Source organism: Danio rerio, chromosome 15 (genome assembly GCF_049306965.1).
Source record: "Danio rerio strain Tuebingen ecotype United States chromosome 15, GRCz12tu, whole genome shotgun sequence".
Lineage (NCBI taxonomy): Eukaryota > Metazoa > Chordata > Actinopteri > Cypriniformes > Danionidae > Danio > Danio rerio.
Window position 1 is genome coordinate 1,664,577 of NC_133190.1, and position 27,191 is coordinate 1,691,767.

Sequence of the window (27,191 nt, forward strand, 5' to 3'; positions counted from 1 at the left end):
TCATTATTGATCGGCGTAACAGAAAATGATTGTGAATTTGAAAATGCTCATTTTAATCAAGTTGGATTTATTTAATATTTTCTCTATTTTAAATAATTTTAAAAAATAGCTAAATTCTTATAATAAAATTGATTCGATTTGATTACAGACATTTTTAAACAATTTCAAAGCAAAAAAAATGGCGTAAAAACAGGAAATTAATTTATATTTAATGAAGTGCACTATTTAGTTTATCAATGCTGTAAAATGACATTGAAGTCACGTAAACCTTTCACCAGTGGCTAAAACACTTCCGTCTGTCCAATGAAAAAGTGCAAGGAACAAATTAATACATCATAATAATGAATAATCAAAAGTCGCCAAACACTTTAGTTTCCCCTAATTTCTCATGAAAAAATATACAACAAAGTAGGCTAGTCGATATGTTTTCAAGCGCACAGAATGAATTAAATATTTTTTTACAAGGACTCTCATCAATATATATACTTTATTTTTTTGTGCAGGTTCTGATTTTCATTAATTACATTATATTTGTACATTTGTAATGCAATAAAACAATACAAACTGTTCTCAATCATTCTTCATCACACAGTATTTTAATGAACTCGAAAACACTTTAAAATAATGCTCCGTTAGTTAATGTGTTAACTAGCAACAGCAATAAACTATACAATACAGTATTTGTTCAGCTTTGTAAACGTTAACTAAAGTTAACTCATCTGCGGATTTTAATAAAGTATTCATAAATCCTGAACTATGATCAATAAATGCTGTACAACATTGTTCATAGTAAGAAAATATGAATTGGCATGTTGTTAGCATGTTTCCAGTATGAATTAGCTCGATGTTAGCATGTTTCCTGTATGAATGTGCATGTTTCAAGCATGTTTCCAGCGTGAATTAGCATGTCTAACACGTTCCCAGTATGAATTAGCATGTCTAACATGTTTCCAGTAAGAATTAAACATGTCTAACATATTTCCTGTATGAATTTGCATGTTTCAAACATGTTTCTAGTATGAATTAGCATGTTTCTAGCATGTTTTCAGTATGAATTAGCATGTCTAACATATTTCTAGTATGAATTAGCATGCCTAGCATGTTTCCAGTATGAATTAGCATGTCTAACATGTTTCTAGTATGAATTAGCATGTTTCTAGCATGTTTTCAGTATGAATTAGCATGTCTAACATATTTCCTGTATGAATTTGCATGTTTCAAACATGTTTCTAGTAAGAATTAGCATGTTTCCAGCATGTTTTCCAGCATGAATTAGCATGTCTAACATATTTCTAGTATGAATTAGCATGCCTAGCATGTTTCCAGTATGAATTAGCATGTCTAACATGTTCCTAGTATGAATTACCTTGTTTCCAACATGTTTTCCAGCATGAATTAGCATGTCTAACGTATTTCTAGTATGAATTAGCATGTCTAGCATGTTTCCAGTATGAATTAGCATGTCTAACATGTTTATTCATTCATTCATTTTCTTGTCGGCTTATTCCCTTTATTAATCCGGGGTCGCCACAGCGGAATGAACCACCAACTCATCCAGCATGTTTTTACGTAGCGGATGCTCTTACAGCCGCAACCCATCCCTGGGAAACATCCACACACTCACTCATTCACACTCATACACTACGGACAATTTAGCCTACCTAATTCACCTGTACCGCATGTCTTTGGACTGTGGGGGAACCGGAGGAAACCCATGCGAACGCAGGGAGATGTCTAACATGTTTCCAGTATGAATTAGCATGGTGCTAGCATGTTTACAGCATGTTTAAATACTGATGGATCATTATTTCAAAGTGTCGCCCACCCAAAATAGTCTCTCAATCATGTATAAACAGGTTAGACACATCATTTACATTGTTGACCTTGTGTTAATATTTAATATAAACATTCATTCTGTTACTCTTATAGTCTCAGAGAGACAGCAATACGTAAAATAATACACCGACGTCAGATGTGCAGAAGACATCTCTGGACACTGTAAACAAACAACGCAACACTTCTGGCAAATAAATCAGTGATAGAAACATTTTAAAGGGATAGTTCACCCAAAATGGAGAGTTTAGTCATAGTTTTCTCATCCTTGACTAAACCAGTTTCTGCTGTTGAACACAGATACTGAAGAATACTGGTGGAAGACAGACATTGACTTTCATAGTAGGATCTAAAAATACGATGAACGTCAATGGCTGAGTTTCCAACATTTTTCAGAATATATTGTTTATATAACGTTTCCAAACACTTGTGTGTGAGTAAATGATGAGGAAATCTTCATTTTAGTGTGATCTTAAGCGTCATCTGCATAAATATGACAGGGAATATGATTTTAGATTAAAAAATAAAGGACAAGGAGCAGATTTAAAGCAAATAACATCGGTCCCAAAAGCGAGCCCTGAGGCATACCTCCCACATAATGGAGGATTTTCTCTCCAGAAACTCATTCGTTTGCTTCATCTTCAGCTCCTGCTATGGATATCAATGGCTGCCTTTTCCAAAGTTTGTCAGAATATTTAGTTTTGTGTTCAACAGAAGAAAGAAACTCATTGAAGGTTGTGAGTAAATGGCGAGGACATATTATTTTTCAAGTGAACTATCCCTTTATTCAAAATAAGGCAACATACTGTGATTTTACACCTCCACTGATCATACGAGCTGTACATCAGACATATAAATGTGTTTCAGTAATTCAGTCGCACCGTATAGTCCACAGTTTCCTGTATTACAAGCCTCCATAAAAACAGAAAAGCTCTTTAAACACAATGAAACAGATACACTTCACATGGCTGAACACATCAGCGTTGCGTTCAATGAAGAACTGATCAGACACTGGACATGTGATGCACTGTAAAGTGATTAGCTACTTTAAAGATCCTGTGAAGTGCTTTGAAATGTGCAGTTTTTATCTATGTTTGACGTAATCTTAACTGATACATGTTGGGACATAGAGCAGCTCGTCCCCTTTTACAAAAACAGCCAATAGTGTTTTGTTTTCATCACAGCACTGCCACTGCGAGTGGTTGAGCTAAAGCACGTCAAATGAACAGCAAATGAGAAGGGGGCGGGGCATATCAGACACTAGAGAGCATCTGATTGGTCAGAAGATTTGATGAGAAACTGAAGCATAAAAGAAAACTTTTGATCTATGAACAACTCAGGCTCATTCTGATTGTCTTCCTCCATATACATTTCTGGAGAGCACCAAATGCGTCTAAGGGGCTGTTTTTTTTTTTTTTTTTTTTTTTATGTTGTTTTTGTGAATCCACCAGAGGGCGCTGTGTACGCCTTTTCAGATCTCACATTTATCTCACGAGTGCCATTCATGCCTGCTGTTCTCACGTAATTCCACCAGAGGCTGCTGTTGACTGACTGACTGACCCACCCTCTTCCTTCCCTAAACCCAACCAATAGTGTTTTCAAAAGGAATCCAGAAAAAGAAAGCCTTCGCCTGATTTTAACCACGTTTTCAGATTTTACCATGTTCTTACTCTGTTATGTACTTGTTTATCTTATTTTTTGGCTTTTGTTTTTGCTAGGGATGCGCCAATATGGAGTTTTTTGCTGATATCGATAATCGATAACTCTTCAGACTTTGTCGGCCGATAGCTAATATATATATACACGAAATCGTGAATATAGGTCTGTATAATCACCTTGCAATTTTGAAATTATAGCTTTTTTTGCTTTGAGTATAGACTGCTCAGTTAATAAGAGCAGTTCAAACTTTTAAGTTTTTAAAATAAAATAAGTTTTTCACTGTATAACAATATAACATTTTGAAATATTTATGTTCACACATACACAAATATACATACACACACACACATATATATATATATATATATATATATATATATATATATATATATATATATATATATATATATATATATATATATATACATATATATACATACATATATATATATATACATATATATACATACATATATATATACATATATATGTATATATACACACACACATACACTGAAAAAATGTCTGTAGAACAATTTATTTGTGTTGAATTTAAGCAAACAAATTAAATTTAGTAATGTTCAACTTAATTTGTTTGTTTAAATCTAGCCCAAACAAATTGTTTACAACCCCTTAACTTAAAATATTTTAGTAAATTCAAGGAATCATCTTTGAATATTTTTTTCAGTGTGTATATATATATATATATATATATATATATATATATATATATATATATATATATATATACTTGAATCGCCGATAGCTCCAGATATTCAGCATGCCAAATATCTCACAGGCATCGGCGACTCATCGGCGATTCTCTCAGATCTCGTCTTTGATAGTTCACACTGTGTGGTTGTCACTCACGAGCACAGATTTGCCTGTGATTTCAGGCATTTGTCGGCGATTTCTCAAACCCTGTCGGCGAGTCAAAATCACGCAGTCTGAACTAGGCATAACTTGTCTCCTCAAACAAATCTTCACTGGACTCAAACCCGGTCGTCACGTTCAACTCCTTGCATCTCAAATCTGCTGCCGTATGAGGCCCCGTTTACACTAATGCGTTTTAGTTTTAAAACGCATAAGTTTTGCTACGGTTACATTATCCGTCCACACTACGCCAAAGTTCTCGAGCGCCGAAAACGGAGCGTTTCGAAAACGCTGGAGAGGCTGTTTTCATTCTGAAACGCAGCTGCTCCGTCTCAGTGTGGATGGGGGAAAACGGAGACATCTGAAAACGGAGGCGGAGCTGCAGACGTTCACCTATCTGATTGGGGCTTTTCCTCAATTTTAAGTAGCCTACACACACAGTCTCGCATCCTCTTCTTGTAAGTTCAGACTTCGCAAGTTTGATCAAGGCTGCAGTCTCCCCCTTCTCAGTTTGATATGGAAAACAGACTATATACCGAGGACACGCGTAAATAAAACGTAAAAATAAAATGTAAACATGATTTAAGGAACTGACTATTTTCATTTTAATATTAGCAACTTAACAGGCAGCAGAAATGTTGAGGCGTCGTGCTGCATATATGAGCGTCATCTTCACTGTGTGCATATTTATAACAAAACGGAGCCGATAACAACTGCCTCCTTTCAATTTCAGTGAAAATACGAAACACAGCCTCTCTTTTGCTGAATATCAGTTTTAATAATCGATAATGGCCATTATAAAAGTATAACATACAATAACTTTATACATTATAGGAAATAAAGGCAAGCGATCAGTCAATGTACATGGATTAATCATCAACTTATCTTTGCGCTCAGCCAAAACACGTTACCTGAGAACAAGTAATAGATTCCAATGACCAAAGTCAGGGAATATGTCGTTAGATAAAGACAACAAGATGAATGAAACATCCCGTTTAGCAAATATAGTGAGATTAGATCCAGCGGGAGATGCTTGATGAGCAGTCCGACCAGCACAGCTCTCATCTGGGTAGAAATGCTGCAGCCTGAGAGTGTGTGTGTGTGGTCACGTCATGTGCGTTTTCAGCGTTTAGGTGTGGATGGAAAGCAGTTCAGAAACGCTGGGTAAAACGCAAGTGTGGACGCGGATCGTTTTCATTCTAAAACGCTGTTTTAAAACTAAAACGCACTAGTGTAAACGGGGCCTGAGACAACCCATGGGCAAACAGTGGGACAGCCGTCCACATGGAGGTAAGCGGTCACCTGGTAGAGCGAAAAGCAACGCCTCATAGCGTTCATTTTGAAGATGAAATGCAGCCATACGTTCCTCTGACAACATCATTCGTGATCTCCATGAATGTTTACAGGGCTCTGTTTTCAGACTGAGCCTATGTTGTTCATTTACACTGTAAAACAAAAACTTTCAATTTTTTTCTCCTTAATTTTAGCGGGAACTCATTTTTACTCAAGTTTATTTGGAAGCATATCTTATCTCATATCTAGTAAAACACTTCACATGTTCTATTGTGTTCATCTGATAATAGAAACTCATAATGGTTTAAAACATTAAGAATATTTGGGTGAACTCTCCCCTTTTTTCATTCATCCAGTCACTCGTTTGCTTGCATGACATCATTATTAGTCTTTATTACCGGCTCTCTTCTTAAACTTGACCACCATGACGGTGATGTTGTCTGGGCATCCGCGGTAGAACGACTGCAGGACGATGCTTTTAGCGCCGAAGTGAGGCTCGTCCAGGCGCTCTTTAATGAAGTGCACGGCCTCCTCGTTGCTGAAGGTGTCCCAGAGGCCGTCTGACGCCAGAATCATGAACTGCGGCTGAAGTGTGTCCAGGTCAAAGGTCATGAGGTCGGGGTCGGGGATCAGCACCTTCAGCTTCTTGAGCGGAAAATCTCCCAGAGAGCGGGACATGGAGAGGACGCCCTGAACCCGCCACGAGCCACTGAAGCTGATGAAGCCTCCTGCGGGTTTATTAACACACAATTACACACAAACACACAAATACATAAACACAAAGCAAATACAAAATTACACACAACAAACAAACACATACAAATACAACACACACACATTACAAACACACACACACAGAGTTATATACGCATACAAATACACATAAAAACACAGACGCACACAACAATACACAAACAGACACAAACAAACTATACACACAAACACAAAATAAACACTTACACACACACACACACACACACACACACATTCAAACAAACACTTACAGACACACACATACAAACAAACAAACAAACACACACACACATATATACATACACACAGACACACAAATACACACAGATGCATACACAAACAGACACACACATATAAATACACATACAAAATATTCAAACAAACAAAACATGGAACTCACTAAATAAACAGATACAAAACACAAATAAATACACAAACACAAAACACACACACACACACGCACATAGAATGTCCTGATCTCGCCACTGATGCTGATGGAGATCTTCACACACATACAAACATTAACACAAACGCAGACACACACAAATATACACACCCACACACACAAATACAAACAGACAAGACACACATATACATACAAAGATGAACATGCACGCACATACATACAAATCACACAAATGCAGACGGACACACATGAATACACACAAACAGACACAAATACATACAAACACACACATACAAACAAATATATATACACAAACAAAAAAAACACACACAAAACATAAATACACAACAAACAAACACACACATACAAATACAAAATACACAAAGAAACATCTCATACGCATACAAATGCACACAAAAACACGCAGACGCACACACAAATTTTTTATCGATTTATTGTTCTGGCAGGGTCGCTTTTAGCTTAGCTTAGCATAATGAATTGAATCGGATTAGACCATTAGCATTTTGTTCGACGAATGTAAAAACAGAGTTTCTATTTAAAGTCTTCTGTCATTACATTGTGTAATAAAACCAATGAAAAATGAAAAATTACTCATTTCTAGGCCAATATTACTAGGAACTATACTCTCATTCTGGTGTAATAGTCAAGAAACTCTGCTGCTGTACCATGACTGCACCAGGCAGAGTTATATTACGCAGCGCGTTAGAACGGGCTACTTTCAGACGGCGCCTTATTAAAATAATCCAGGATTTTCCGGCGATTTCATTACACAATGTAATCACAAAAGACTCTAACTTTAAACAGGAAAATTCTCAAAACTCTTTTTTAAAATGCTAATGGTCTAATCCGATTCAATTCATTATGCTAAGCTAAGCTAAAAGTGATGCTGACAGAACAAGAAATCGGCTGTATGGATTAAAAAATGGTTCAAGTCTACAGTTTAACTTTAGGAGGCTCATAAAATTTGCATTCTTTTAAAAAGGTGGAGTGTTCCTTTATTATGATTATTATTATTATTATTGTTAATAATAATAATAATAACAATAATAAAAGTTATAGTAGTAGTAGTAGTAATAATAATAATAATAACAATAATAATAACAATAATAATAATAATAGTAATAACGATAATAAAAATAATAATAGCAACAGCAAACAACAATAATAATAACAACTACAATTATAATAATAATTATAATAATTAAAATCTCAAAAATACAGACAAAAATAAATAACTTCAGTGGTCTTCAACTGACCTGCCTTCTTGATCCTCTTGCGCTCTTTGAGCTGGTAGGGTTTGTGGTCATGTGACAGCGGGATGGCGTTTCCATCTTTATCACACAGAACTGCTCGTGAATCTCCGACATTTGCTACGGTGAGCTCTTTCTCCGACAGCAGAGCCACCAGACACGTGGTTCCTGATGGAGGAGCAAAACACACGAGCAGATGGAGAAACGCTTCAATACACACCACAAGCAGACAGCAGAGAGCACTGTAGGCTAGTGTTTATCAGCAGATGGCGCTCTAGGCTAGTTTTATAACAGCAGGTGTATATCTAGGCTAGTGTTTAACAGTAGACGGCGCTTTAGGCTAGTATTTAACAGCAGACGCCGCTGTAGGTTAGTTTTTTAATAGTCAATGGCACTGTAGGCTAGTTTATAACAGCAGACAACGGTCTAGGCTAGTGTTTAACGATAGACGGTGCTCTAGGCTAGTTTTGTAAAAGCAGACGGCGCTCTGCACTAATTTTGTAACAACAGATGATGCTTTATGCTTGTTTTTAACAGCAGACGGCGCTCTAGGCTAGTTTTTAACAGCCGACGGCGCTCTAGACTAGTTTTTATAAGCAGACGGCGCTCTAGACTAGTTTTTAACAGCCGACGGCGCTCTAGAATAGTTTTTATAAGCAGACGGCGCTCTAGACTAGTTTTTAACAGCCGACGGCGCTCTAGAATAGTTTTTATAAGCAGACGGCGCTCTATGCTAGTGTTTAACAGCAGAAAATGCTCTAGGCTAGTTTTTATAAGCAGACAACGCTCTAGGCTAGTGTTGAAAACTAGATGGCGCTCTATGCTAGTGTTTATAAGCAGACGACGCTCTAGGCTAGTTTTTAACAGGAGACGGCGCTCTATGCTAGTGTTTAACAGCAGACAACGCTCTATGCTAGTGTTTAACAGCAGACGGCGCTCTAGGCTAGTTTTTAACAACAGACAATGCTCTAGGCTAGTTTTTAACAGCAGACAACGCTCTAGATTAGCTTTTATAAATAGTTGGCGCTCTATGCTAGTGTTTATAAGCAGACAGCACTCTAGGCTAGTTTTTAAACAGGAGACGGCGCTCTATGCTAGTGTTTAACAGCAGACAACGCTCTATGCTAGTGTTTAACAGCAGACAGCGCTCTAAGCTAGTTTTTAAAAGCAGACAATGCTCTAGGTTAGCTTTTATAAGCAGTTGGCGCTCTTGGCTAGTTTTTATAAATAGTTGGCACTCTATGCTAGTGTTTATAAGCAGACGGCGCTCTAGGCTAGTTTTTAACAGGAGACGGTGCTCTATGCTAGTGTTTAACAGCAGACAACACTCTAGGCTAGTGTTTAACAGCAGACGACGCTCTATGCTAGTTTTTAACAACAGACAACACTCTAGGCTAGTGTTTAACAGCAGACAACGCTCTAGGTTAGTTTTCATAAGCAGTTGGCGCTCTAGGCTATTTGTTATTATCAACTGGCGCTTTATGCTAATAATTTTTAGCAAACGACACTCTAGGCTAGTTTTTTATAACAGCTATAGGCTAGTTTTTGACAACAGATGGCACTTTAAGCTAATTTTCAACACAGATGCACAGACTTCACCAGATGATCATGCTTGTAACAGACAAGCGAATCTGTACAGAGCCCTGACGATTGGCTATTTTCCCAGGAAAGTGGGTCTTCCTTTACTATGGCGGCCACAATGAGCATTGCAGTTGTAAAGTCTGTAAATAGTCTCCACATATCAAATCTTTGCTCTGCCCCTGCGCTGAGCTCTCACCTGCTTCATCATAGGATGCCGTCAGTTTCTCCAGAATCTCTCGGTCCATGTTGAGGATCTGCTGTCGGAGGATGGCCTGCCGGCTGACCGCGCTGTTCTCCTTCTGCCGCTCGTAGCGCTGGAGCTGCTGACGCAACATGATGGGCAGATGAGCCTTAGCGTACTCCGCTGCTGCCTGAGAAACACACCACAATTAAACATCTCAATGCAGTGAAACTACACTATATGCCTACCATAAACTGACTAAATGCAAAGATCTGTTTTATAAGAGGTTTAAACAGTTGTGGTGAATATAATCAAACTCTATAAAAAATAATCAATACATTTTTACCATTAATCACTCTTGATAAAATCAGTCTGCAGAAGCACTTTGATTGACATTCTCCCTATGTACGTATCATCAGAGGGGGAAAGCCCCGCCCACTAGTGACCATCTCTCCCTCATTAGCATAAACAGCCCTGAGTGAGCAGCAGACGTCCACCATTAGTTTTCAATCTGCCACTATGCTGACACACAGGCATCTGTAGCTCCGCCCTCTCCTGAAAAGAGCACAATCTCATTTGCATTTAAAGCGACAGTCACCAAAACACCACAATTAGGATCAAAGGCTGAAAGGGTCAGTTTCAGAGAGCTAGAGAACATGATCTGTGTGCTTTTTTGAGCTGAATCTTCACACACACACACACTCTCTAGAGACATCAGATTTGTAAAAACAAGCATGGTAGGTCACATTTAAGCATGTGCTATTATAAGGCAAATTTAAACTTCAGGCTACATTAGAACATTAAAATTCTAATACATTAAAAGTAGGCAGCATATCCGAATAACAACAGCAAACACTTTATCAGCGACCTAAAAGCACAAACATTTCTGTTTTCCCCCCAAATTCCCAAAGTTTATAAATGATCAGCTTAATTGTCTTAATTAATTTATGAAGCTTTTAAACAATTTATATCATCACGATACAGAAACTGCTTTAATAGGTATAATTACAAAAAATAAATAAATAAATAAATACTCAGTGTATTGCTTTATTGCATACACGTTCAGAGAAAATAACAGTGTTAAACAAATTAAATTGCAAAAGTATTAAAAAGTATACTATATAATGCATTAAAGGTGCTGTCTGTCAGTTTTTGACTCTTATAAAGCATAAAAATACTATGTTTGCAGATAATTCAGAAACATGCCAAGTGAACATTCTTGTTTGTCTGAAAAACAATGCTGTATCCCGATATTCTGCTTTGAAAATGTGCAGTTCATGCCAGAACGTCTGTCTTTGTTTTGGTCATTCAACCTGCCCAATGCCAGTTTAGCCAATTATATTCCAGCACCACTGGTTGCCTTGGCAGAAAGCAGCGTATTTCATTCATCTAGTCATGAAGGCTCTTAAAGTATGCATCCACAACCGAAATGGGCCTCCAGTGGCAGACTCCAAAATGAGATGCAGATTCAGAGTTCCACATGAGGTTATTAATTAGCAAAAATTATATAAATATTACGAGCGTGTCCTAACAACATGCCACGTGATGAGATTTGCAGTGATGAGCAGTGTGGCTGTTTGCACCAGACGAAACACGACAGAAATGTAAACACAGCCATTCAGAAACACAGAATTGTGCACTCACTGCACTCCAGCCAAATGGTAAGGTTTATAACCTAATGAATACACATTACACCTCTTTAACATTATTAAATGTAGATGCTGATTCACTGATATGTGTGGGTATCACTAAGCTCTGAAACACAAGACAGTTTATTTTATTTTCCAGATCTGAGGGGAACTATCTGCTGCTGCTTTTAGTGGTATGGCAATAAATGTGATGTAAAATGGCCTTAAAACTCACATTATTAGCATTTAACACTGAATAAAGCTCATGAGCTGTACCTGAGCTGATCATCGTCAGATTTCTGTGGTCATTTTTGAGAAATAGAATCCGTTTTTAAAATAGAGATTTCAGGTGTTGGTTGGGACAAAAACTCTTTTTAGTATGGAAAATATTCCTTCTATCACGAGCCGTTGCTTTAATATAAAACGCGACTTACATCCGCCTTAAATCTGCCTTAAGGCTCACTACACACAGCTGTTGATGTCATCAATCTGGCAACCTGTGCTTGCATGTGTTTTGAACCAGGTGTGCAATACCTATTTCAACCACTGGGGGTCAAACTTACATACTGCACCTTCAAAATCAGCAATGCTGAAGAAGGAAGATTCATTATGCTGTGTTCACACCAGACGCGGAACGCGCGGATAAATCGCACTATTCGCGCGTAAATAGCCGCGTGAACATTTGAGTTTACTCGCTTCATTCACGCGTCAAACCCCGCTTCATTCGCGTGTCAAATTCACTTCAGAACAGACGCGGATTCGCGTGATGGGCACGGCTTCTGTCGGCCCGGTGACTCTAGCTTCATAGCTAAATGGCTAACATGGATTTTATGAAGAAAATAACAGTGTTTATGTGCTTTATGAAGACTGAAAAACAGCGTCGATACGTTTAGGGTCGTGTCTGAGTCCACTACATCCTTTCAGAGGTGCATCCAGCTCTGTGAGCTCATAAACTCCTCCAGAAACTGAACCTGGATGACGGAGGCTTTCAGCGGAGCTTCTGACTGAGCCCAGCCCAGTTTGATGAACTGTTGTCGGTGAAGGCTGGAGGATTTCCCTCGGAACACCGATAACAGGTTCTATGTCACAATCACGCCCCACAAGAGCAAGCTTCTGATTGGTTAACGCAGCGCGAATGTACGCTGAAGTTCAGATTTTCGAATTCGAGAGATTCGCGCGAAACGCTCGTTAAGCCCGTCAAACGCGCAAAATGCTCAATTCGCCCCGCGCCATTCGCGCAATTTGCGTCATTCGCGCCAAGTCATTCGCGCGTATCGCGCAGCAGGATGTCTATTTGTGCTTTTGCATTAACCTAACATGAAAATCACTCGCGATTGACGCGCGTGCCGCATCTGGTGTGAACGCAGCATTACACTTACCAGGGTCATATTAGTCAAAATTAGTCAACTCTTAACTCTGTTACTAAAATAATTATGAATTGTAATCAGATTACGACTACCATTTTTACAATTTTAGATTAATAAAAGCTTTTGTAGTTTTCATTAAATGCACTAATGTTAATAGTTGATGGCACAGTAGGCCAGTTTTGTAACAGCAGACGGATATCTAAGCTAGTGTTAAACAGTAGATGGCGCTCTAGGCTAGTTTTGTAACAGCATACGTATATCTAGGCTAACAGAGTAGTGTTTAATAATCCCTACTGAACAGTTTTACCTTACAACAGACCAATAAATTTATAATCAATATTTCAGCATGCAGTAGGCCAGATTAACATATATTATATATATTATACATATATATTAACATACATTAACATATAAAATATGCACGCTTGAACTACTAAACAATTAAATCAACAAGCATTTCCCTGTTATGAACACATCTGCAAATACAATGTTAATACCCTTAAAAAGCACTCTAAATGTTTAAATTATAATCAAAAACACAGTATTTTGAAGTGCCCATGATATCAATATTGTGCATGTGCATTATTATGATATATTGAATTATTGAATATAGGTTTATGTCTAGAGCGAAGAAGTCTTTAAGAACGCACGCAGTTTAAAGCCAAGCATTGTGCTGTCCAAATAAACCCTGGTAAATATCGCTGTAGTGGCCTGACATGAGATCCTCGCTTAGTGCAGAGGACTGACGAACCTCACAGGAATATTAATTACACACACACACACACACACACACAAACACAAACACACACACACACACACACACACAGACATCAGTGCAGGAAGAGTGAGAGACTGAATCCAGCCGACAGACAGAGAGATGCTGAGCACTTTGTCAGATTTCTGCTCTTCTGTGTCCACAATGACAGAGAGACATTACACTGATCCAGGGTCAGCACTGCAGCTATTCTCTTAAAGGGCACCTATTATGCAAAAATTAATTTTAAAGCGTGTTTAAACCCAGTTGTGTGTCAGCAGTGTGTGAATATAAGCAGCCTCTAATGGTAAACATGTATTAACTGTATTGTTTATAATCAGACTTGATCAAAACAGTCTGCAGAAACACTTTGATTGACATTCTCCCGCTGTACGTATCATCAGAGGGGGAAAGCCCCGCCCACTAGTGCCCATCTCTCCCTCATTAGCATAAACAGCAGCCCTGAGTGAGAAGCAGCCGTCTGTCCATTGTAAAAAATAAGATAATTAAACCATATTAATGCAAAAGAAAGCAGGTAAAAAAACATACAGTGTGATAATATAAGGATGATCGAACACACATGGTTACTGATAGACCCATGAATAATCTGTTAAAGAATGGTTAAAGTGAAAGCAACTGGCGCTGCTTACAATAAGTCAACTCTGGAACTCTTGAAAGCAGCAAGACTGTGGGTGCATGTTCCTCCCTTTTTGTCCATTTGAAAGAGAATCGATCGCATCAGTTGTGTTTCTAGACACAGTTGCTTCACAAAAGGAAACGGGAGCGCGTATGCGTTAAAAAAGTCGCGCGTATCACCTCAGCTGTTAGCGCAAGTGATTGTCCTCTCTTTGCTCGCGAGTGTCTGTCTTACCCGCCACCGCCGAAATCTACCCGCATCTGGTGGGTGTTAACGTAAAGCCCTAACCATACATGATAAATGCGCTATATAAATACACATTACTTACTTGCGTAACCTCATAATTACGGTGTTTATTCATAGTGCCATTATTGAACACACAAACATTGTGAATAACCAGTCGTATGACTTCTGCCCCAGTGTCCACATTTGCCACCTGTTGCTGTTTATGTCTGTTTCTGAAGAATTATTGGTTTTAATGAACATACAAACGTAAACAAAAAAGGGCAAAGGCAAATGTATCAGTAGACAAGTATAGCAGCAAAAGGCAAAGAGAAAAAAAAATCAATAATTAAATAAATGAAAAATAATAATATAATTAAATAAATAAAAATAATAATAATATAATTAATTAAATAAAATAATAATATAATTAAATAAATAAATAATAATAATATAATTACATAAGTAAATAAATAATAATAATATAATTAGATAAATAAAAAAATAATAATAATATAGTTAAATAAATAAAAATAATAATAATAATCTGAAGAACGTTTCTGTATTTTCAGCCATCGCACCTGATGACCTTCAGTCTGAATGAGGTGTAAGGGATGTTTTGACCCTTCCTGCAAAACACTGATAACTGAGGGATGTTTTTGTAGACGTTGTGTCTTTTGGGATTGAGTTGACCCAGAGGGTGTAAAATTTGACTCATTACGTTCACAATCACAGAAACTCTTTATCCGCTATATATAGTCAGGTAAAAATGTTTTGACATGCAAAGAAATTTGATTCTTTCATATCAGAAGGGACAATAAATTATATATACAGTAAATATGAGTAATATTACACTAGTAGCAGTGTGATATTGCTGTATATCGGCACTGGGCACTAATGGCCCTTTTCAACTGACTGGTACAGTACAGTACGGGTCGGTACGGGTCACAGTCTTGCGTTTCCACTGCCTAAAGGGTACTAAGGGTCCTTTTCTGAAAGGATCGGGTGTCGAAAAGACACTTCTATAATCATGTGCACGTTATTAACATTACCTCAAGAAGTTCCTTATTTCAAATATAGACGCAATCGCGAGCTCCCTGGAGAAAGTGAAACCGCTCACTTTTAGAAGTTTTTTAAACTTTTAGACGGGCTCGTCAAACAAAAACAGGACACTGCAGATTATGTTCTTCTTGGCTTTGTGGCTGTTCATCAAGACGATGACAAGGTTTGATTGAGCTCAGGTCAACCATGGCTTGTTATCATGTATATTTTATAATGGTGTCTCGGCTGTGTTTTTAAAAATAGCGGTTCTTTTGTTTTCATTCTCCTGCTTCTGTGAGTGACGTATCTCTGTAAACCAATAGCATTCAGCTGTGCGTCTAGCTCCGCCTTATGGTAGACTTTAGGCCTGTTGGTACCCTTTGCAAAGGGTGACCTAAAGTGGTATGGTACGGTTTTGGGTATCCATAAACGTGTAGCGAACCAAACCGTACCACTCAGCCTGTGCTCTCGAGCCAATGCATGCCTCCCAGCAGTGCCAATGTACATCCATATCGCACAGCTACAAGTGTGATATTGCTCATATATTGTATATAGGATTTATTTCTTTATTTTTATTAGGATTTGTGTGTATTATCACAGCAAAACGCAAAAATTGAAGCACAAAATACCCAAAATTAGCAGATTTTCAGATATCTATTTTGTAAATGTCCCAGTAAAACACTGGAGAGGCTGATCACGATCACAGTGTGTTTTTCTGTGACATTACAATTAATGGCTTCATAAGGACATGAGGGCGAGTAAATGATGCCAGAAACTATGTTAGGATGAACTATTTCTTGCAGTTCTCCAATCCGCTGGAAGACTTTCAGCTCACTTCACGTGTTATTGATTGAGATCAGAAGAAGTCCATCCCTCTGACAGATGTAAATATTGAGTGCATATGAGTGTATTTATCAGGACACGAGCGTCCGTCTGAATGTGCTGGAGTCAATCCTGCTGTGGCCTTCCTTTCATCCTCTGACAAACTGATCCAAAACTGATTTTCACAACTTTAACCAGAAACAGACAGCTAACACACACACACACACACACACACGTTTGTTTTTGTGAATTGTGGGACATTCTATTGGTTTTCATTGTTTTTCTACTGTACAAACTGTATTATCTGGGCTTAATTTGTACTGGAACACCTCTGAAATCTGATCCGGCACCTCATTTTACCAATCCCCCTCCTTAACCACCCTCCTCCTTCGTCGCTGTTCACTTTCACTTTCATCCGCAACAATCAACACTCCTGGCTTCTAACTTATGTCCATGACACCTGTCCGCCATCCAACGCCCCGCTACCCCCACCGCATGCGCGACACCTCTAAATCCTCGATTAACATGCCTGATCCGTTATGAAAATGTTCTCATAATTCACCACCGTCTTGTAATACATGTGTTATACCGGTGTCATTATACAGATTTGTGGCCTGATATGTCACAAAAACACATACACAAACACACACACACACACATCTGTTTACTGGTTTTGTTAGTTTACAAAGACAAAAAATTGTATGATGAACTCTATCAAGTTGGGTTTTAGGACCATGTAAATCACCAAAACAAGTACGCGCACACACACACACACACACACACACACAAAAACCACCCAAGATGCCAGCACATATACACATACATACATGCATAAACACACACAACCACACACACAAGCACAACTACACAGAAAAACAACCAGAAATATACATACACACAGAAACAAACACAAATGTGCACAACTACACACAAATAAGCAAATATACACAAACACACAAACCACGCAAATGCAATCACACACAAATCAAAAACTACACACACATACACACACGCAAATATACATATACGCACAAACACATATATTCACAACTACACACAAATACACACACAAACATACGTATACACGCAGAAATAAACACAAATTTGCACAACCACACCCAAATAAGCAAATATACACAACCACACAAACCACGCTTACACACAAATCAACACAAATACACACACATACAAATGCACACACTGTACGTACACACATTCAAACCGATTGCTTTTAATTACTGTTATTACTATTGCTATTATTATTATTATTATTTCTCCATTCTGTTGGCTGGAGCTGTTGAAGATGGATCTAAAGCATCCGCAGCAGCTGCGTTTCACCTTCTCCAAACTCTGAAGAATTCACTCGGAGAGCCAAACATGTGCTGGGCAGAAACCATAAGCCTCTTCATCTTCAGAGAAACACTCAAGTTTTGTGTGGAAAACGAAATATAACAACTGAGGATCCATGATCCCACCAACTATGAGATGAATGAGACACACGAGGGTCTTTCCAGCTCAAATGAACCACATTTCTGAAGCTTTGCGGCTCAAATTTAAGATTTCAATATGTTTAAATGAGGGAGGACAGAATTAATAAATACTATATGTCTTTATTTATGTCAAATATATTTATATATGTCAGATATTTATATTATTTCATTTATTATATTATTTTATTAAATATTATTAAAGAGTTCACAATTAGCTGATGATTGATTATAAAGCTTGTTTGGCATGAGAGCCCTGAGCTTATAAGATCCTCGAGCCCGGGGCTCCCTCCCGTTTGCAAGAAGAGAGGGGAGTTTAAGCTCAGGTAGATCTGGAGAACTCCCCTGCTGTAGTAGCTAATGAACAGATAGTGATCGCTCTTAAGAGATTACTATTTACTAGGAGCATTTCTATGGTGCTGATTTTGATTAGTCACTTCAGTTGCATGTTTTTGGATGGTGGGAGGAACCCGGGGGAAACCCACATGAGCACCGGGAGAACGTGTAAACTCCACACAGAAACGTCGGCTGGCTTGGTAAAGACTAGAACCAGTGACGTTCTTGCTGTGAGGCAACAGTGCTAACCACTGGGCCACCGTGCCACCCATCTAGGAAAGGAGGAGGAGTAGGGGTGGAAGGGGGGATTCTTCAAAATGAAGATGGCTGTTATATGGAACTCAGGGTTTTTATAGTGGCTGAAGAATCGTCTGATTGGTCAATTATAAATTGGACAATGCGGGACCGGCTGCAAGCAATCATAAGCACGTGATCCTCTCCAAATTAGTTAAACTTCACTTATTTATTATATTATACAACTATCTGAATAAGCGAGTTTGAGCTACTTGTGGAGTAAGTTAGCATTAAGAAACTCGACACAGAGGTACACAGAAACATAGCAACCCCACTGCCAGCTAGTGCTTCAGAAGTGTTATTGTTAGATTAACACAAGCGGCACGCAAAAATATAAGTGCAAATAGGCATGCAACGGTTATAAATTTTGGTTGTACGATTATAGTCTGGGGCCACGTTTACACTAGTGCGTTTTAGTTTTAAAAAACTGCGTTTTAGATTAAAAACTATCCGCGTCCACACTAGCGTTTCCCTCAAGCGTTTCTGAACATACACTACGCCACCAAAAACGTATATCACGTGACCATTCGCGCACTCTGGGCATGTGCGTTCTAGTATTAACAGAAAGCATGAGTCTCGCTCTGCATTTGGTTATTGTTAGTCAACAAACGCCGGTTGAACAATGAACGCGATGGCAAAGAAAGCAAGAGAGGTGTTATTGTGGACAGACGACGAGGTCGAGTTGTTACTAAACGTAACAAATGAATAACTGCAAAATGGCGCCTAAAACAGACAATAGTGCAAACAACGCTCCCATTTCTGTGTCCTTGTTGTTGTTTACAGTGAAGGCTGGTCTGCTGTCTTCCGGTAGCGTTAAAGCTATGTGTTATAGTCATGTGATAGGGGCTTGACGAATAAGGGGAGAATACGCAACGACACAAAAGCCCCAATCAGGTAGTGAATCTCAGCAGCCCCGCCTCCGTTTCCAGACGTCTCCGTTTTCCCTCATCCACACTGAGACGGAGCAGCAGCGCTTCAGAATGAAAACAGCCTCTCCAACGTTTCCAAAATGCTCCGTTTTCGGCGCTCGAAAACTCCGTAGTGTGGACGGAAGGTGTAACCGTAGCAAAACCTATGCAATTTAAAACGAAAACGCATTAGTGTAAACGGGGCCTGAGAAATAATCACGGTTATCACGATTATTATGCATTCATTAATTTTCAAACCCCACTAATTTATAATAAGATTATATGATATCCTTATATTTTACAGTGTTATTTTTTGCTACTCAGTAACTAATTAAAACAGCACAAAATAATATAAAAAACGAACAATAGTAAACTATTCTCTGTGCTTAAAATAAGTGAATGTTTTTGACATTTAAACAGACATAATTTTACACCGTAAATAAATGACAGAACAATAAATAAATAAAAATAAGAAAAAATAAATAAAAACAAGAAAAAATAAATAAATAAAAATAAAAGCAGTATTTTTCTAATGCAGGGCTTGAAATTGCCGGTGGTCCCAACAATAAAAATTTAGGAGCATCCACCAAAAATTAAATGTGCGCTTAAAAGGTGTCCTTAAGGAAAATTAGTATCGAAAATGTCATCAGTTTTCTCCGAAAACATACCTCTAGAGATGCCGTTGACGTAAAATTTTCACTGGATCCATAAATCCATAAATGCAAAGACAACAAGACTGATTAGTTTACAAATGAAGTTCTGTGTGAGAAAATGAAATGACGCAGGGGAAAAGTATTGAACACATGAAGAAAGGGAGGTTTAATTCGGCAGTGAACGCCCAGACAGCAGCTGAAATCTCTCAGTAGTTCTTCAGCAATTCTCTGCCCTTCCTCAGTGTAAATGAATATCAGCTGCTTCAGTCCAACTTCTACATTAGCAGGAGGATGAAGATGAAACCATTTCAGCAAGACAATGACCCAAAACACGGCCAAGGAGACTCTCAGATGCTTTCAGAGAAAGAAAACCAAGCTGTAGAATGGCCCAGCCAATCACCTGACCCGAATGCAATAGAGAATACTGTCAGGGTTCTGCCACTCTGGTCGTGTAAATTCTTGTTTTGGTGGCAGAATCCGGACACTAGTCATGTCTAGTCCTGTTGTGCTCGGCTCGAGTTTTCTTGGGTCGAGCACTTGTTTCTGTCTCTGTGTGCGCGCGCGCTGTCGTTTGTGTACAGAGTGTGCGCGCTCCCGCTTGATGCGGCCGTGCGGGCTCTGCGTGCCTCGGTCGCGCGCGCTCTTGTACTCGTGTTTGTGTTTTCGTCTGTCTGCAGCGTGGTGTTTCATTCCCAGCGTCTCAGTCTAGTTGGTTTCGGTTTTGTTCGGCGCTGGGATGAAGCATGCACGCTGTGTGTGAGCGAACAGTGAGTGTTTTCATTCATCGTGTGCTCGTGTCTTGCATCTGTTGTCAAAGCAAGTGGCTATGTGTTCACATTGTGGTCACGTGCTTTTGTCGTGTGCTTCAGTGTTGCGCGTGTGTTGTCATGAACATGAGGTTAATGAGTTCTCTCATTGGCTGCGTGTTCTAGTCTCGTTTTATGTGAGCGCATGGCTTGTGTTGTCTCTCTGTGTCATGCGCTCTCCCGTCTATTGTCTAGTCCCACCCTCCTTGTTAACCCATAATTAGTTAATTATGTTCAACTGTTTGTGTGTTAATTTCCTACAGTTTATAAACCCCTCATGTCTGCTGTCCTGTGTGAGTTCGTCATCACATATTGTCGTGCCTGCCCAGTCAAGTTTGTTTGTTTGTTTGTTTATTTGTTTTATTAGTGTTTTCCCACTCTGGGTAGTTTATTTAGCATTTTATTTTATTTTTATTATTTAATAAAATCCTATTTACTCTGCGCTTGGGTCCTCGCTCCTTTTCCCCTCACCGAACGTGACAAATACAAAATGAAGCTCAGATTTGTTAGACGAGAGCCACAGAAGCCTCAAGATTTAGACACTCTGTTGAAGTCTGTGATTCACTCACACCTGAGCAGCGCATGTGACTTCATTAAACACATTTCAGTAGTTCAGCACTTTCTCCTTCACATTACACTGTTATTACACACAACTCATTTGTCAGATTTGTTTGTTTTGTTATATTTTTATGTTTGTATTGTTTGGGTTTATACCTAAATCTGGTTCAATGTCACGTCAACAGCTCCTTTAGAATACTTATTTCCCCCACTGTAGGCTTTTATGTCTGCCGTTGGTGCACGCTTGCAGCTTTTTGATTAGCCAGGAGGCTTTAAAAATTGGCAATAATCACATGCAATGATCGTCATCCTGGTGTGCAGGAGCTTTAACACCCACACTCATTATCCACACACTCCCACACAGCGCTTACTAAGACTCGCGCCCACACGTCATCAACAGCTCACACGTGCTCATCTACATGCACACACTCACCCACACACTCACCAGGCCTGAAATCACACAGAGGGCTGCACAGTCTGCGATCATCACATCACACACTGCAGCAACCCTGCAAGTGCAATTAAAACCACTACACACATCAGCGAACAGTAAAGCTCTGATATCTTAAAACCTATTATGCCCCTTTTTATAAGATTTAAAATGAATCTTTGATGAGTGTGTGTGTGTGTGTGTGTATGTGAAGTTTTAGCTCAAAATAGCACACAAATAATGTTCTCTGCTTCTCTGAAACTGACCCTTTTAGGTTTTAATCCTAATTGTGGCGTTTTGGTGACTGTTGCTTTTGCCTTGTTGATGAGGCCAGAGGTCAGAGGAGAATGGCCAGACTGGCTCCAGCTGATAGAAAGGCAACAGTAACTCAAATAAGCACTCGTTACAACCGAGCTCTGCAGAAGAGCATCTCTGAACACACAACACGTCCAACCTTGAGGCGGATGGGCTACAGCAGCAGAAGAGCACACCGGGTGCCGCTCCTGTCAGCTAAGAACAGGAAACTGAGGCTACAATTCACACAGACTCACCAAAACTGCACAATAGAAGATTGGAGAAACGTTGCCTGCTCTGATGAGTCTCTATTTCTGCTGACACATTCAGATGCTCGGCTCACAATTTGACCTTAACAACATGAAAGCATGGATCTTGTATCAGCGGTTCAGGCTGGTGGTGGTGGTGTAATGGTGTGGGGGAGATTTTCTTTGGGTCCATTAGTACCAACTGAGCATCAACGCCACAGCCTACCTGAGTATTGCTGCTGACCATGTCCATCCCTTTATGAGCACAGTGTCTCCATCTTCTGATGGCTACTTCCAGCAGGATAACGCAGCATGTCATAACGCTCAATCATGTCAGACTGGTGAACATGACGATGAGTTCACTGTACTCAAATGGCCTCCACAGTCACCAGAGCTCAATCCAATAGAGCAGCTTTGGGATGTGGTGGAACGGGATATTGGCATCATGGACGTGCAGCCGACAAATCTGCAGCAACTGTGTGATGCTATCATGTCAATATGGAGCAAAATCTCCGAGGAATATTTCCAGTAGCTTGTTGAATCTATAACATGAAGGATTAAGGCAGATCTGAAGGAAAAATGGGGGTCTAACCCGGTAATAGTAAGGTGTACCTAATAAAGTGGCCAGTGAGTGTATGTAACTTGACATACAAATTATGAAAGTGTATCAGCGAGCATTGTTATTTATTCCTTTGCGCCAGTCTTGCTTTGAGCACTTGTGAATGAAACGAACACAATTCTGCATGGCTCAAATAATAGCTTTGTTTATAAAGCAAAGGACACTAAACTGTGCAACATGCTGCCTATTTTACATGGCACCAATTTGATTTCTCACATCATGAATCCTTAGTAGTGCTGCCAAGTGCTTCTGTTCGGGTCAAATTACATAAACTTGACCAGCCGGTTTTTCCTTCGACACAATGAAACTGAAGTCTGCCTACTTAAGAATACAAACAGTGCTCGTGTGAAGCCAAAACAAACACTAGTTACTCTCATTAAGAGCTGTGCTTTATGAAAACTAAATCTTCAATTGTTGTTTTTCTAACATTTGTGCATGGGTGACACGGTGGCTCAGTGATTAGCACTGTCTGGTTCAAGTCCCGGCTGGGTCAGAGTGCATTTCTGTGTGGAGTTTGCATGTTCTTCTCATGTTTGTCGTAAGGGTGCTCCAGTTTCCCCACAGTCCAAACACATGCACTATAAGGGAATTGAATGTGAATGAGTGTGTATGGGTGTTTCCTAGTATTGAGTTGCACCTGGAAAAGGATCCGCTGTGTAAAACATATGTTGGAATAGTCGGCGGTTCATTCCGCTGTGATAAATAAGGGACAATGCACAACATTTGTGCATTTAGCAAATAACCTAATCGATATTTGTTAATTATACAGCCTTCAAAACTGTCATATTATTCATACTACAGGGCTGCTGAATGCTTGATTCTGATTGGCTGAGGAACATTCTAAGGTGTGCGGTTATTTTTAAATAAACATTACCGCATTACAGTGCTATTATATATATTATATCACTATTATTTCACTGTATGTGATTACAAAACATGTAAATATTCATTCATTCATTTTCTTTTCGGCTTAGTCCTTTTATTAATCAGGGGTCGCCACAGTGGAATGAACCGCCAACTTATCAAGCATATGTTTTACACAGCATATGCACTTCCAGCTGCAACCCATCACTGGGAAACATGTAAATATAGGTAAATAAAATGTTTTATAAGGCTAAAAGGTTTAGAAAGACAGTATTGATAAAAGTTAAAGCTGGAGATTCTTAATTATTTGTGTGTGTGTGTGTGTGTGTGTGTGTGTGTGTGTGTGTGTGTGTGTGTGTGTGTGTGTGTGTGTGTGTGTGTGTGTGTGTGATTATTTTAAAGTGGTGTATAAAGTTTTATAGCTGGTAAAATTTGACCATGCAAGCATTGTGCCCTAAATGTGTACAGACCTCATGAAAGCGAGAATAAATGGTTACTTTTTTTCTCATATCTGGGTAAAATGGCTAAAATTGATAGCCTGTCATTTTGACCTTTAAATCAGTAAAAGTGTTAAAGGTACAATTAACCCAAAAATGAAGAGTTACTCATTGTTCACTCACCCGCCCTACCCTCAAGTGTTTTAAACCCTGATGAGATTCTTCTGTTGAACATAAAAGACGATATCTTGAATACTAAAGCCACTGACTTCTTCAGTAGGAGAAACAAACACTAAAAAAGAAGTCACTGGTTTCTGACATTCTTCAAAATATCTTCTTTTGTGTTCAACATAAATGCTTGAAGCAAGTTAATGGTGAAATATCCCTTGTTAAACTATGACCCGTGTTGAAGAAGTCAAACTACACACAGGTGTTTACCTCTGCTCTGTGTACAGTACGTCAAAGATGCTGAGGATGTGTGCGTGTCAGTGGTTTTTGTGGTGTAAAAATGCTTTTATAGCTCGCGGATAAAGATTCCTTCTCACTATTTACTGTCTCTCCAGCACATTCATGAGTTTATTTCTTCTGTTGAATGTAAAAGCAGGTACTTTTTTAGAAATCTGAAAACCTTGATGACTTCCATAGCACGAAAAACAAATAATAGAAAAGAAGAAAATTTCCGACATTCTTCAAAATATCTTCTTTTATGTTCAACAGAAAAAAATAAAACTCTTAAGGGGTGAGTAAACTGAGTAATTGTTCATTTTTGTGTTGACTATCCCTTATAGCACCGGGTCATTTAAAAAAAAGAGGTCATAAACTCAGGGGCGCTCCCAAGGGGTGGCCAGGGGTGGCCACGGCCACCCTTGTGTAAACTCTGGCCACCCCTGTGGCCACCCCAATATGATAGTTGCTGATATTAATAAATAAATGAATAAATAAAATGCAGCCACTGAATTATTGTGGATTGATCAGCGCCACTGACGAAGCTGATTCACTGAGATTGCACACTTTTTATTAAGAAATTATTATTTTTGAAATGAGAAAGTTGTGTTTCATCTGATTGAAAACCACAAATCCAAAATAAATCACTAGATGCATTTTGAAATCTGCTTTTCAAAATTTTGTTGGGTTTTGTTTGGTTTATTAATTCATTCATTAATCATATTCATTATTCATAATTCATTAATGTTGGACATGGCATATATTGTATGTTGTACAAGAAATAACTTACCTGAAAGAGGTTTTAGACTAAATATTGATTTTTATTTGGTTTGCACTTGTACTTGCGGAATAAATTACAATATTTCAAGAGTAATTATTGGAATTCATTAAAACTTCATTATTTATTTTACCAAAAACAAAAATATAACATTACTCCTTATTCACAATATATACACAATTCATAATTTTTTTGTGTGCCAGCCCAAGATTTGTTGTGGCCTTACTTGGCCACCCCTAAGAAAATTTTCTGGGGGCGCCACTGCATAAACTACTACAGCAGGGCTGCTCAACCATGTTTCTGGAGATCTACCTACCTGCAGAGTTCAGCTCCAACCCTCTTCAAATACACCTGAACAGCGCTTGATGATTCTATTCCAGGCAGGTGTGTTTGAACAGGGTTGGAGCTGAACTCTGCAGGTGAGTTGATCTCCAGGAGCAGTTGGTCACCCCTACACTGCACACAGACAGAGAGAGATGCGTACCTCTCCTCCGTGTCCGTCGTAGATGCTGAATATGGCGGGGTGGCTGCGGTTGCGAGTGTCGGTGAGGATGTCGAAGCGGTCCTCCATGTGATCTCTGCGGCCCTGGATGGAGTAGACGGCCGCGGCGCCGCTCCGGAGCTGCCAGGTGTTGGAAAGCTGCTCCTCCGGCGGCCCGTCCCGCGGCAGCAGCGGCACCGGCAGCCCCGGCCCCGCCGCCCGGCCCCTCAGCATCTGCAGCAGTCCCTGCAGCTCGCCGGTGTGGAAGATGAAGCTCCAGAGCGCCAGACTGAAACCCAGCAGCAGCAGACCCCCGGGCCGCAGCAGCACACAGCGCAGGGTCCTGGCCAGCAGAGCCAGCGGACTCATCCTGTCCACACACACGCGCGCACACGGAGAAGCTGGACTAATGAGGGCTGCACATCAGAGGCTCCTGCACTCCTCACACCGCATCAATACTCGCTTATTCAGCTTCCGAAATCATCAGCATATCCTATTAATAACACGCGTATACGACGGCTTTCCCGTCAAAGGTGCTGAATTGCTTTCGTTTGGTCCTCCGACACGGCAGCACTGCGTGCAGGTGTTCTGTGTGTGCGCGCATGGCGCGTGCACTCAGCTCGGTGCCGCGCTCTCGTGCTGAAGTTTGTGATGCAGGGTTGCCAAGTCCGCGGTTTTCCCCCGCTACTTTTAAAGGGGGAGTTCACCCAAAAATGAAAATTCTGTCATCGTTAACAACAAACTTCTATTGTTACCAAACCTGTTTGAGTTTCTTTCTTCAGTTGAGTCTTCCATATTGTTTTTCCTACTATTGGAGTCAATGGGCCTACTATTTACCCTGGATCATTATTTTAATTTGTTTTAAAGCCTTGCTACAAGCCTGCCAAAACAGCACAAAACTATAAAATTAGGCTATCTTTAAAGTCTGATTGCCTCAAAACTCTTAATACTATTGACATATGAACACATACATATTGTTCGCTGTGTCTAAACTGAAAGGAAACAGAGACACTGGTTGTGTGATATGCAGGTATTAAAAAGCCAGCATACTAATAGACTCATTAAGGGATCCTTCACCCCAAAATTTAAATTCTGTCAATATTTGCTCTCTCTGGTGCCCATAATCTCTATTAATTTATTACTATTCATCTATTTGATCTTAATAAAACAGCAAATTATTTGTAAGGTAATGTGTATTTCTATAGCGCATTTAATGTGTATGGTCATACACCC

General features: G+C 39.3%; 1 protein-coding gene across 1 annotated transcript; it reads right to left on the minus strand.

Annotated features, from left to right (window-relative positions):
• Nucleotides 1–4,433: 4,433 nt before the first annotated feature.
• On the minus strand, nucleotides 4,434–26,583 carry ppm1lb (protein phosphatase, Mg2+/Mn2+ dependent, 1Lb). Its single transcript, NM_001320183.1, has 4 exons — nucleotides 25,962–26,583; nucleotides 9,866–10,040; nucleotides 8,095–8,256; nucleotides 4,434–6,386 (listed from the first exon to the last, which is right to left on the minus strand). Exons 1-4 carry the CDS (start codon nucleotides 26,325–26,327, stop codon nucleotides 6,043–6,045), a joined length of 1,047 nt encoding a protein of 348 aa, NP_001307112.1. The 5' UTR covers nucleotides 26,328–26,583; the 3' UTR covers nucleotides 4,434–6,042.
• Nucleotides 26,584–27,191: the final 608 nt, after the last annotated feature.